The sequence below is a fragment of the Epinephelus lanceolatus genome, chromosome 13, assembly GCF_041903045.1.
Source record: "Epinephelus lanceolatus isolate andai-2023 chromosome 13, ASM4190304v1, whole genome shotgun sequence".
In the NCBI taxonomy this organism is placed as follows: Eukaryota; Metazoa; Chordata; class Actinopteri; order Perciformes; family Serranidae; genus Epinephelus; species Epinephelus lanceolatus.
In genome coordinates this window covers 19114263-19127493 of record NC_135746.1, presented here as the reverse complement: position 1 = coordinate 19127493, position 13231 = coordinate 19114263, and the positions used below count along the sequence as shown (strand labels likewise).

Genomic DNA, 13231 nt, shown 5'->3' with positions numbered 1-13231 from the left:
CCTCTTAGTTTCTTTACATTGCAAGAGCTTTAAGGCTCAAATCCCAGATTTTTGCATTCCACAAAAACTGAGAAAGCTTTGTGTAAGTTTATGGCATGCAACATGTAAGTAAACAGTCAGTTTATGTAACTACTTATGTCTGGGCACCTCTTTAGAAATGTCTCTTGGACAGCATTAAGTTGTTCATAGAGAAATAGAAGACATTTATACTTGTTTTACTTGCTCTCATTGATTTTTCAATGTCAAAAGTCAACTCTTTCCATTCCCCCAGGCATTACATCATTTCCATGAATACTTGTTTTAACCTACAGTTTAAAAAAGACTGAGGTCATAAACATTTTTACAATAAAGGCTCATGGGTATGCTTGTTTTCTCATATAGCGTGTCCCGCCTCTGGTGGTGACAGACCTCTTCGAGGACATCAAGGATGGCGTGATGCTACTGGCCCTGCTGGAAGTCCTCTCCGGACAAAAACTGGTAAGTCTCACGGTCATTTCTGCAGCATGTGATTTGGCCACAGACTTCAAACACTTCATATCCTCTGATCTCTCTGGATTAAATTTTAACTTGATCTGACATAACGAGGATCAGACTGGTCAAATAACAGAGATTCAGTAATTTTTTATTGTTGTTTATCTTTGTTTTTTCTTTATATAATAAGAGTGGTGCAGGTATGAGTGGCTTTTTTTGTAGGCCAACCTGTAAGTTAGCGTCACCCTGGTTCCCCCTCAAAAAGCCAATGGAACTTTTTCACTGGATTTTGGATTGTTGCAGAAAAATAGGCCTTGTGGCAAACAACAGTTTATGATACTTAAACATTTTGTCTAACAAGATCATTTTCACAAATGAACACCACTTTGATGATTTTTGAAGCATAAGTGAATTCACCAGAAGTAAAAAGCTTACATTAAGCTTTAAACTTACCACACTACAGTCGCATGATTTCAACAACATCCCCACAAGGCTTCCAACCCACAGTCTGATTATGCACAATCACTCACCTCCTCTACAAAAGCCTTTCCTCTTAGCATGACCTGATCTAGCTAGTTTCCATGTCCTCGTCAACTGCCAGTCTCACATCCTTTTTTAAGGACAACCAAAAAATTGTTGCGGGAGTATTAACACATCAAGTTTCCATGTTTGGCTTGATGACGCTCTGTAGTGTCAGTTATCCACTTATTAGCAACCGCCTTTTTAAGGGTGCTTTCACACCGTTTGTGTGGTGGTGCGGTTCGTTTGCGCAGGCATTGCACTCCGGTACTAATCAAAACAATCAGACCTAGACCTCCTTGAAGAGGTGTTGTCGGTCCGGTTGATAATCGAACTCTGGTGCGGTTCTTTGGTGGTGAGAACATGTTCCAACCTCCATCCGAACCAACTGCAGTCACATTATGCATTGTTTGGGTTAAACTTTTTTTTTTCCTTTAAAGAAATGTTTTTGGGCATTTTGTCTTTAATGGATAGGACAGCTAAGTGTGAGAGAGAGAGAGAGAGAGAGAGAGAGAGAGAGAGAGAGAGAGAGAGAGAGATGACATGCAGCAAAGGGCCACAGGCTGGACTTGAACCTGGGCTGCTGTGGCAACAGCCGCACATTTATCTTGCAAGTGTACTCTTGTTCGTTTTCTTTACTTCCTGGATTTTTCCCACATTGAAATTCTGACCAACCTTTGAAACTAAATTAGTCCCTGAGTCGGACCAAAGCAAGACAACTCTAGGTCTGAAAGCACAAAAAAGACATAAATCACAAAACATGAAAAAAAAACTCTTAAGCTTGTGTTAACCACAGACCTTCTTTCAGGCATTTGAGAAAATACCCATCGACTTGAAGACAAAGGAACTGGAAGTGCTAGAATGCTAACTCATTTCCAGGTTTAAGGACTCATTCCTGCACCACCCTGTAACAGTCAGTGTATATACCATAAGTGTTATTTACAAATCTCCAAAGAGCTACAGACTTAATGCAGTGCATGTGAACTGAGCCACAGCTAGATGGAAATGCTCATTGATCGGCTTTTATTAGGATGTTTGAATTGAATAGAAAAGCCCAGATTAACAAGGACAGATCATAGTTCACAAAACACAACACAGACAAAAACATTCACACCCAGCTTGAGGATTTCACTCGGCCAATATTGCCTCAGGTCTAAGCTGTCTATGTCCTATTGATCCAGCCGATTATAGTTAAACACATCTGTGATAGGACCTCTCTCTCTTTCTCATTTTATCCCTGATTTTTTCTTAAAATGCTGCTGATAATGTTTATACTTTACTAAGTATGCTCTTACATATTGTGCTGTAGCATTCAAATTAACTTATCTTCTTTTCAGTTATACTGTTTTTATTTTATCTACATTATTTATTTGTGAAACTCTGTTTCTCTATTTCTTTCTTTCCATCCCCATTGTTCTCATTTTGCCTCGCAGCCATGTGAGCAGGGCAAGAAGCTAAAGAGGATCCACTGGGTCGCCAACATCGGTACAGCTCTCAACTTCCTTGAGGGTAGGAAGGTAAGAGTTCAGGGTCTTCTCTTTATGTTTTTTTTTTCTTCTTCTCTGATTTACCCGTCCTGCTCCTCTCCTGCTCAGCTGCTGCCCTGTGGGTATAAACATTGAATCTTGACCTTGTGTGACCTGTTTCCCCTTCGTCCCCGCCTCTTACTCTCTCCACCTTCCCGCATCCCTCATTTATCCTGAAACCAATATCCTCTGTTTTCACATCCCTGCAACAATTTTGTTGGGTAAATAAATGAAACACTGGCTGACATTGTTCACATTTTGTCTTCATTCAAGTGCCCTTCATTTAGTTATGTGGCTGCCTATAAATATCAAAAATTCTCTAAAAATGTAATTATTGGACTATGACTTTACTAATTCTGTCGCTTTAAGTGATCGTCTATATTTGCTGGTCACACCACACCATGTGCACTTTATGATGTTCTCTCCATACTCTCCAGTTTTCTTTCTGTCTCTCAGCATCATTTACAGAATTTCATCCAAATATGCTCAGTGTGGTTTTGGATATAATCATCTAACTGCATCAACTGTCCCTCTGTGAGATTAGTAAAACATTCTCAAAGCTTCACCCAGCTCGTCCTTGGATATACATAAATAAAGCCATAAGTAGGAGCTGGAGTCTACAGGGACATTGATTTGTCTTCCTTGAGTGCAACAGGGTTAAAACTGCAAATCCTACACCAGTAATCTGCCGTCTGGAGATGAGACGTCAGTGGGCACTCTGCTGTATATGCCTGTGTGTGTGTGTGTGTGTGTGTGACTGTGTAAATCTGTGAGTGTAGAAAATTAAATGTAAATACACTCTGTGTGTAAATCTAATGTATGTCTAGACTGTATTTACATTTTGCTTTAGAGGCCCAATCGCTTTAATGCCTGATACATTTTTCTCTCTTTCGTCTGTATCATTGGAAAACATTGTTCCGTGTGCAGTGGCATTATGATGTTTACCATTACATTAATTGTATCTGTAAACTGTTGAAACCCTGTGATAAATGTATTTAACTGGGAGTTTTAAACCCATAGCTATAATGTGTCAACAAGATCTGCAACACTTATTTACATTTTTGATGAATATCTGTTTTTTTTTTTTTTTGTTTCTATTAATCTATTAAACCACGTCAGAAAATTGTAAAAAAAAAAAAAAAAAAAAAAAAAAATCCACATCACAATTTCGTAGAGCCCAATTTGACGTCTAAAAATCGCTTTCTTTGTCTGACTAATGCCCCACTCACTTTATAATTCACCTTTTAGTAGCTTAAACTAGAGCAAGAAGGCAAAATGTGTGTGAAAATGCCATTATGAAGTAAGTATAATTGTACTACTGAAATCTATTGGCCTTCAAAACATATTAACAGACTTAAAGGTCCAGTGTGTGAGATTTGGGGGCTATATTGGCAGAAATGGGATATAATAAAGTATGTTTTCCTTTATGCGGAATCACCGGGTCTGTTTGTTCTTGAGAGGAAGAGACCTCTGCATATAATTCAGCTCTTGGTAAAAACCACCTGAACAATGAAGTCTAAGGGGCTGTGTCCACTGTTGCGTTTTTTTGTTTTTTTTCCTGAGGCCAGGGCATTTATTTATTTCTTTGCAATGGGAGCACCATATATTCAAGCGTGACGGGGCACTGAGCTGCTATTCTGCGCTGAGTGCTGCATTTTTGGCATTTTATTTTCTGAGCGCGAGAGTAAAAAAAAAAAAATCAACTCTGAGTAAAACACCGCGCCGTCGCCATGCAGTTACAGTGGAGGAGGGACAAATACCACAACGACCAACTGTCACATTTTACATGTACAAGCCTGAACAACAACAATGGAGGTGAAATATGTCAATATAATGTATACATATCAATTTGTGTTTCCTCTCGTGAACTCATGTACACCGGATGATCCGTTCTCTCCCCCGCACTTACTTCAGCTTGCCCTTCAACCAGAGCAAGCACTCTACCTTACGCCACTTTTTACTTTCACAGATACTCCGTTTCGTAGCAGTCAGACACAACTGAAAATGCTGCACCTCTGTAGTGCTCTCATGTGCTCCCAGCTCAGCATTTCCATAGGAGCACCTGGCTTTTCAGCTGGGAAAAAACTTTTTGGTGGACACTAAAAAGAGTCCTAATCACAAGTTAATGCTTGGCACACAGGAGAAGTTTCAGCTGGTTGCAATCTGCAATCCTCCCTGCTAGATGCCACTGAATCCTACACACGGCTCCTTTAAGAGAAAACCTTTGCTCGGTACAGATCCTCACAAAAAATGTCTGTAAATAATGCAGACTATACTGTTTACCTATGCACTGTTGGCTCCAGTGCAACCACCACTGTATTGTTACCTGTGTTCTTTTTTACTGTTGTGTGTGGTCACGACACAAAACACTTCTGTTAACCATTCCAGCTTCACACCGCTGTGTTGAGTTGTTGGGATGACCTGCTGTGTTTTCTAATATGAAACTGTGTATTGCATGTATTCTTATCAGCCACTCTCCCACGCTGCCCTCGCCTGCCCCCAATCTCTTCCTCCATGCTTGTTCACCTATACGGAGTGGCTTGTATTACCATATGATGACCTGTTGTGATGCAGCGCCTCAGTAATATAACCCTGTGTGTGATCATATAGAATACTTCATCATATCAGTAGATACAGCCCTCGCTTTCTCCCTCTTCTTACTCCACCCTGCATCACCCTCTCTCTGTCCGTCTCTGCTGGATATAATCCCTGTTGCCTGTGTAGCGGTGATAGATCTCTCCTCTCAACCAACCACTCAAGTTATCACACCTCAGAGATGCTACAGTATCTGTTATCTCACAGTCAATGAGCCGTCCTCCGTCAATCAAACACATCTAAATGCTCCCTCGCTCTCTTCCTCTCTCTTTTCTTTTTTCTTATCTGCCCTCCAGTCTGCCTACAGAGGATCTCCGGTCAGTATTCATAACATTACTGGTTCTTTCAGGACATGGAATAGATAGGGTCAGGATTATCTGCATCCAGTGGTGCTGAGGATTATGCTCATACTGTATATTGTTCATTTTGTGTAAACATATGTATGAGACAGAGTGACCAGATTGAGGAATATTGTGTGTACTTAATCCTTATGTATGAGATCATAGTGACTTGTAAGCAGATAAACTGGAATTGATTGCAATCTGGAATTATTAGGTTCTGTTATGAGATATTAAAATATTGGATATTGTGTTCGTTACAGATCAAGCTTGTGAACATCAACTCCACAGACATTGTTGATGGACGGCCGTCAATTGTACTGGGGTTGATGTGGACCATCATCCTCTATTTCCAGGTAACGTTGCCTTGAGTTCATCTGCATACGTTTTATTTATAGACTGTATATAAACATGGATGACACACCTCCACTTCCTCACGCTGTACACAAATGAAGCCAAAAATAGCCCGGATACAGGCTCTGCCATCTTGCCCTGGTGATATCATTTGGAGCCGAGTGTGCACAGTAGCAATCAGCTGATGGAGTCCCGGTATCGAGGTCCAGCTCATCTGTTTGACCCAGTCTCAAGCAGCGTCATTGATGGCTAGCACACTGATAGAGACACACAGCTGTATATCATAATGTCAGAACCCTTTTTTGTAGCATCACATAACTAGCTAAAGTAAGCTTATCAGAAAACAAACACTTGAACATACATCGGTGTGATATGACCATCTTGGGTTAGAATTTATTTGACGTGTACTCCGATATTTTAGTTTGGCTCATGTCCCAACCGCTAACAAGAAGGGGGCAGGGTTTATGACCTAAACTACAGCCAGCCACCAGGGGGCGATGGAGATGTTTTGGCTTCACTTTCAGGGATCTTAATCTTTTTGGTCATCTGTGCTGTTAATCAGATTAGCAAATGCAGTGTAGATCGTTCAAGATATTAGATTTTTGTATTGAAACAAGAGATGGTTTTTGGATCAAACAGTTCTTGGGAGTTCCCCTGTAACCTACATATCTTCGAGGACTTATTCTTGTTTTCATTTGTACCTCCAATAGGTACATTCAAGAGACTAGCCCTCTATCACAGATTCCTATAATTAGCTTTGATGAGTCAAAATCGCTTTGTTTTTATATGTTGATATTTGTTCAGAAAAGCTTGGACTTCAGTGTCAGTCAGTTTGTGCATGTTTTCTGTCATTTTTTTTGTCATGAGCTTTTGTCTAACAAGCGAACAAGCTCTGATTGGAGGGAGAGCTAACCACGCCCACTTAGGAGACAGGAAGAGTAACTGTTTTCTTAACATTGGATAAGCCTACGGTGGGGTATCTCCTTTATCCAATATCTCTGGCCGCTAGCACTGTTTGAATGTTCTGGAAGGAGGCACTTGGACGTAAATGGTGACATGCCATGGGAATTTCAAAATAAAGGTCTTTCTTGTCTAGCTACACTAGTGTTACGTATGGATGGTTTTACTTTGCATTGATGATACTGGATCATGGATCATTGAACTAATATATCGATCAGTGTATCATTACATCCAGTGTTGCCAGATCTTGGGAGAGAAACAAGCAACCAGGGCTCTGGAAACAAGCCCAAAAGAAGCGACTATCATGCGTTTAAATAACTTATTAGAAGGATATATAGAGAGAAAGGTGACGTTTAGAGAGCAAGCCCAAATAAGCAACTCCACTTGAAAAACAAACCCAAAGTCGTGGTTTATAAACGGACCTGGCAACCCTGATTACATCCCTAAGAACAATGAAAAAGTTCCTTCAGTCCAAAATCGCCCAGAGACCAAACAAGGAGACAAAACTTGATGTTAACTAAGTTTACATCTTACATCTAAGTGAACATCTTAATAAATTATGTCATCAAATCACCACTAATAGCTCACTACTAAGGCTTAAAATTGACATCTACGTTGCTGCCATATGCACTTGGTTTTGCACATTAATGGCACATCCTCAAACAAGTATCACATCCAGTAAGAAATATGCAAAAACCTAAATCAGTTTCATCTTGTAAACTGGCAGTCCTAATTAGGGAAGCAAGAGGCTTGAAATATGTCTCTTTTTAGCTAGCAAAAAACTAAGCAATTCAGAGAAATGTAAGATGGGAAAATCAATCTTCCAGAGCATCCCTACTGAAAACGAGCAGTTGCTACCTCAGGCATTTCAGACATGCACAGATCAACATGAACTTAATCACAACACTACAGCCTCTTAGCAGCTTCAGCACACAGAGATGTCTGTTATTCCAGCAAACATAAGGATATTAAATAAGGGAAGTGTACGACAGTGGAAAATGTACTTATTCACTTACTGACATTTTGATGTATTTCATTTCACACTGATGTTTATGGATTTTCTGGGTTGTGAGTAGTCTCCGTTTGCTGGCAGTAGAGCGGAGAAACTGAGAAGTAGATTATGTGTGGATAGCAATAAATCTTCGACAACTGACCATCTGGCTGAGCTGAAGTCTAGTAATAGATTTTGTGATTGTTGTCCCAAGTCTTACACATATTGTTTTTCAACATGTGGATGATATCATCAAGGCTGTGGGTTGTTAAATATGGATTATGATTTACAAGCGCACAAAAAAAGGTATATTTTGTAATTTCCCTAAAGGTAAAGTCAGTAAGTTGGAAAGTGAAGAGCAAATTATCTCTTCTCCAGTCTGTCTTTAAATTGCTCTTAAACAACTGGTTTCCTCTTTTTTTCAGATTGAGGAGTTAACCAGTAGCCTACCGGCACTTCACGCTGTCTCCAGCAGCACTTCTTCACTGGACAGCTCCACCAGCAGCACTGACACCACCAGCCCACCTGTCAAAAGAAAACCCCTCCCACCTCTGCAAGGTGGAGCCAGAAAGGCCCTGCTAAGATGGGTCCAGCAGACAGCAACCAAGTACAAAGCCTTCCATACAATCTGTCCTGCTTTATGTAAAATCCCTCCACACCATTATCAGTGAAACTTGTGCTTTTTTCCCATGTGTTTGTGATGCTCTGTTCTTTGTAGACGTCTGGGGATTGAAGTGAAGGACTTTGGCCCCAGCTGGCGCACAGGGTTGGCATTCTTTGCCATTATCAACGCCCTTCGGCCCAATCTAGTTGACATGGAGCATGTTTGGAGGAGGCCCAACAGAGAAAATCTTCAGGAAGCCTTCTTCTTGGCTGAGACACAGTTGGGCATTCCTCAACTTCTAGACCCCGAGGGTAAATGGCTGTTTCTATCATATTCCTTAGTTAGTTTGTCATTAAAGAAATACTTCTCTCCCCACATGACAATTTATGTATCAACTGACCTTTTGCTAAGTCCCGCCCCTGGACGCAGACTGGCCAATCATAAAGTAGCATCGGGCTGGGTCAGACCAGGGTCCGGCAGCAACACAGCTGTGCTCCATTGACTCTAATGCAATCGTTTCAGATTTCCTTCATTTTCCGGCTGATTTTGTAGATTTGGAGCTAAATGTTGTGTCTGGGGCACATCATGTATTAATGATACTCGTTACCTGGAGAGGTTGGAAAAAGACATACGTTTCTTCCCTGTTCCAAAACCAAAATCAAACCCTGAAAAGTGTAGGGTTAGCTAGCTAGCTACTGAAGATATAGCCTACTGAATGTATACACGTGTTGCTTTTGCTTTTTAATGATTATAACAGTGAAAAAAAGACCGATCCTGCTGTACAGGAACCAGTGAAGGGAAGCAGGGAATCTTTGATGATATTGGACCAGCTGTGTGTCATCACAGTGTGTACAGATGAATGTTGTTTGACTTCCCCCATAGAGGTCCGGGTGCTGGCAGTGGCACGGGGGTGAAGCCAAATACCGTTCATCTGCACACGCTGTGATGCCACACAGCTGGTTCAATATCGGCGAAGTTTCCCTTATATTCATCGTCTTCTGTGGCGATCAGCAGTGATTTGGTGGTTCACTTTTACACTGTGATCTGTAGCCTATAGTTCCGCTTTAGCTTCTAACTATCTTTGTCTTTTTAACCTGTTGTTGCTGCTGAGTCAGTTTGACATCCTGGATATATCCTTCAAACACAGACTGTAGACCCCTCTGTCTGCTTCTCTCTGGAATCACTGTTTCAGTTTTCAAAAAATATGATAACATTTCTTCAGGGAGTGCAGTTAGTTACAGTGTGGGCTCCATGCTTACTCCGACAGCTTGTCCGACCATCACAAAGGGGCGGGGCTTAGCGAAAGCTCAATTACTCATCCTATGTTACAAAAAACTTTGTGTTTCTCACATGCCTCCACAGTGAATGCCAGACTTCATTGTCAAAAGCTGTAATTTTACCTCTCTGAACACAGGAGCCCCTTGTCGATCATTGCCTCAGTCAGTTAGTTTTTTTGTGTTGTTGTTTGACTCTGGTGTTTTTAAGGGCTTTTTCAGATTCACTGCAGTCACACAATAACACAGACAAACTAAATGATTGAAGCAGTGCTGGACCAGCAGCTCCCGTGTTCAGCAAGGTAAAATTACTGTTTTTGTCAGTGGAGTCTGGCCTTGAAGAGACTATAGACAAGGGTCACTTTCACTTCAGTTTCCCATCAGAAAGGGCTGTCTGTGTGTGAAGCACTGAGCATATGGCTGGATAAATGTGAATTGGATTATACTGAGTTTTGTGAGAGTCTGTTAATGGATATTTTGATGTAGTTTAGCTGTTGTTTAACACAGACCCCATTTATTTACTTCATCAAGACTGTTTTACAGTTTTTGCAATCTGAATTGTCCCAATTCAACATAACAGGAGGTTGAGTAATCGATATATAAATGGTTATTTGGGGGGTGAAGTATTCCTATAGTTGATGAAATCTGATCTGAACAACTAACCACATATCTACAACATCCTGGGATAATATTACTTAGACAGTAATTTGCCTCAGTATTACCAAATTGTTTTCTCTTAGCTATATTAAAAGAAAACAACATGATGTTTGTGTTGCTCACTGAAATAATAAGAAAGTATTTACCTTACAGATAATTGAAATCCATAGCACTTTGTCATATCGAGCAGGTTTTTTTCCCCAGTATACTAAAATACAATAGTGGGCATCTGTTACAGCATCAGATGTGCACTTAGTGTCACTTCCAAACACCAGCTGTGCCCCTTCACGCCTGCTCTTCAGAATGAACTCTGACAAATCAAGCTTGACATCAATGTAATTAAGGTCCATTAGGCCATGAGATTCAGCATGGTGGAACCTCCAAACAAAACTTGGACACTGATCTGAAGTGCTGAAGGCTGTTTTCATTTAAGATGACAATTGTCTGTTTCTGAATAGATGCGAGTCAAACTTATTATTTTCCTCTATGGGAGACATTATGGAAGGCTTATCAGCTGGCCTTAGCTTGATGTGAGTTCTGCTTACATTCATTTGGTTTCCTCCTTAGATGTCGATGTAGACAAGCCAGACGAGAAATCCATTATGACTTACGTTGCCCAGTTCCTGAAGCATCACCCTGACCGAAAGCAGAGCGACTCAGACGGACAGCTAGAAGAAGAGGTAACCAGCTGTCAGATTCATCTCAGTCTGGACATGCCATTCTTTGTCTTCTCTCATTTTGCATCCTGTGTGTTCTGTCTTTCTCTTCAGATGTCACAGTTAGTGTATCAGCCACGATATATACATGGATGGCATTTTGTCTAGTTAGTGTTGTGTGCACAGCTGGGTCTTTCTAAACACTGCTTGATGCTTGTTTTAACCTATAAGTGCAAGGTGGGTGAGGCTTTTTTTAAGTCAAGTAAAAGTCAGAGCAATTACAGGAAGTGGATTTTCATATTTTATGATTACTTAATGCTCTCTAAAATGCTGTGATGCAGTAAACAACACCTGTCTGCTATACAAGGTTAAAACAAGCAGTGATTTCAGGTGTTATGTGACTCAGGTCTGGCAGTGCGTTACCTATTTGATGTCTTTCCTTGTTGCACATTTCTCTCTTCGTATCTCTCCTTGTCTTTGTCTCTCTGGTGTTTTTGTGTGGTGGCTGCTTTCCTGTGGTTGTTGTGCTGGCCTCTGTCCTTCAGCATGGTCTTGCTCCTCGCGATATAGAGGAAATGTTGGAGGTAGGTTATAGAGTAACTTAAAGGTCCCAGGGGCAGGTTTTCCATCATTTTCCGCATCTCAATGTAATTAGCACCCGTGCACATTCATGGTTTCCATATAAATGTGATTAATGCATATTTTTCTGTCTCTACTATTGGATTACAGCATCACTGCCTACTGTATAGTGTATGGACGAGATTAAACATTGTTTTTCCATGTCAAAATAGAGCCTATATGCTAATATTGGCTCTTTATCTTACCTGATGTAATATTCCTGCCGCAGGGTTTGAGAGCCATGATAACAAAAGGAAGTCCAGTATAATAAGACGTGATATTACCATTTATTAACGTTACCTCCCGCTATGGCTTCTGGTTCCATTAGCATGACAATGAAAGCCTCTGGCATTGGCAGTGTGCACTGATACAGCGTATTTGATGGAAAGCTTGTGAATAGAGGTTGCCTGTTTTTAAGGTTAACAGTGTCAGGAGCAGCGGTGTGCTTTAAAGCCGCACTAACCACTTGCTTTCTGTGTGTTCTGTTGTCTTACAGCGCTGATAAGGCTTTTGGTGGTTGTTGTGTTTCGCACCTGCTTTGTTCTTTGTTGACACTTCTTGCTAGCACACTGATGTTCGCCCTGAATATTCTCTTTCGCTGAATGAAGGTTAATTGGCACTCATGTTTTTACTTAAAAACAACAAATTTGTTATCATAAATAATAAATAGTGACTGAAACACTGGTTGTAAAGTGATTTGCAGGATAAACGTCTGCTTCCCTTTGGAATTAGCTGCATTTATTTTAGCGTCCTAGGCTGTCATAAAGAATAAGTTTGATGTCCTTAAAGGAGCTTACGTGAAGTAAAAAACTGAATAGACTGAAAGTGAACAGCTCCCAAACTCAATGGACTCATCTCACAAGCTTTTCAGCAGCATAGTATTATCGTCATGGTTACTTAAAATCCATGGAAATGTTAGCAGGGGGTCTCAGACAAAGTACCCTGTTTAAGCTGAGTGTTTTTGGCAGCTGTGGGTTTTTGACGTTTTGTCCTACAGGGAGACACAGAGGATTAGGAGAGCACATGTTTAACAGTACATGCCCTCTCTTTCACCCTCATCTTTTCATCAATCCCTCAAACATTTATTTGGTTAATCACTTTTTCTCTGTATCTCTCTGTTTTCCCCTTCCCTTTACGTTCTTTTTCATTGCTTCTTTCATTTGTTCTTTTATTTCCCCTTTGTACTTCTTCAATTTCCATGTCCATCTCTCCACCCGTTGTTCACCCCACCACTCCTCACCCATCCCGGCCTCCTAGAGAGAGCAGCGAAAGAGCCTGAGGGAGCTCAAAATGTGGCTCAACCAGCTGGAGAGAGATGCAGTACAGGCTCAGGAGACTGAGGGCAATCTCTCTCAACAGTACCAGGTTAGTGTGTGTGTGTGTGTGTGTGTGTGTGTGTGTGTGCAGTTTAAACTGGGCACACTGGGCACAGACGTTCCTATTATTAGCTTAATCAGTGGCATTACACTGTGGGGATCAGACAGCAGCCGTCATATTTTCAGTCAATCTGGCTTATTCCACCAAGCCTCAGGATGCTTTCCATATTCAGCAGCATGTAGGATACCCCCATTTTCTTTGCACATTATTAAGAAGAGTCTGAGAATCCGAAGCCAGGAAGAGGGACAGCTTTTTCTAATGGTCTGTTTGGAGAATAATAATGGGACGATG

General features: G+C 40.9%; 1 protein-coding gene across 5 annotated transcripts in view; it reads left to right on the top strand.

Annotated features, from left to right (window-relative positions):
• syne1a (spectrin repeat containing, nuclear envelope 1a) overlaps window positions 1-13231 on the top strand; it is a 181486-nt gene that overhangs the window by 24717 nt on the left and 143538 nt on the right. For all 5 annotated transcript variants that reach the window (XM_033649057.2, XM_078173825.1, XM_078173827.1 and 2 more), the window contains exons 3-10: window positions 382-477; window positions 2424-2507; window positions 5408-5428; window positions 5713-5805; window positions 8180-8361; window positions 8473-8669; window positions 10857-10969; window positions 12821-12928. In XM_033649057.2, the coding sequence (XP_033504948.2) occupies window positions 382-477; window positions 2424-2507; window positions 5408-5428; window positions 5713-5805; window positions 8180-8361; window positions 8473-8669; window positions 10857-10969; window positions 12821-12928 (894 nt within the window). The remainder of the gene's footprint in view (window positions 1-381; window positions 478-2423; window positions 2508-5407; window positions 5429-5712; window positions 5806-8179; window positions 8362-8472; window positions 8670-10856; window positions 10970-12820; window positions 12929-13231) is intronic.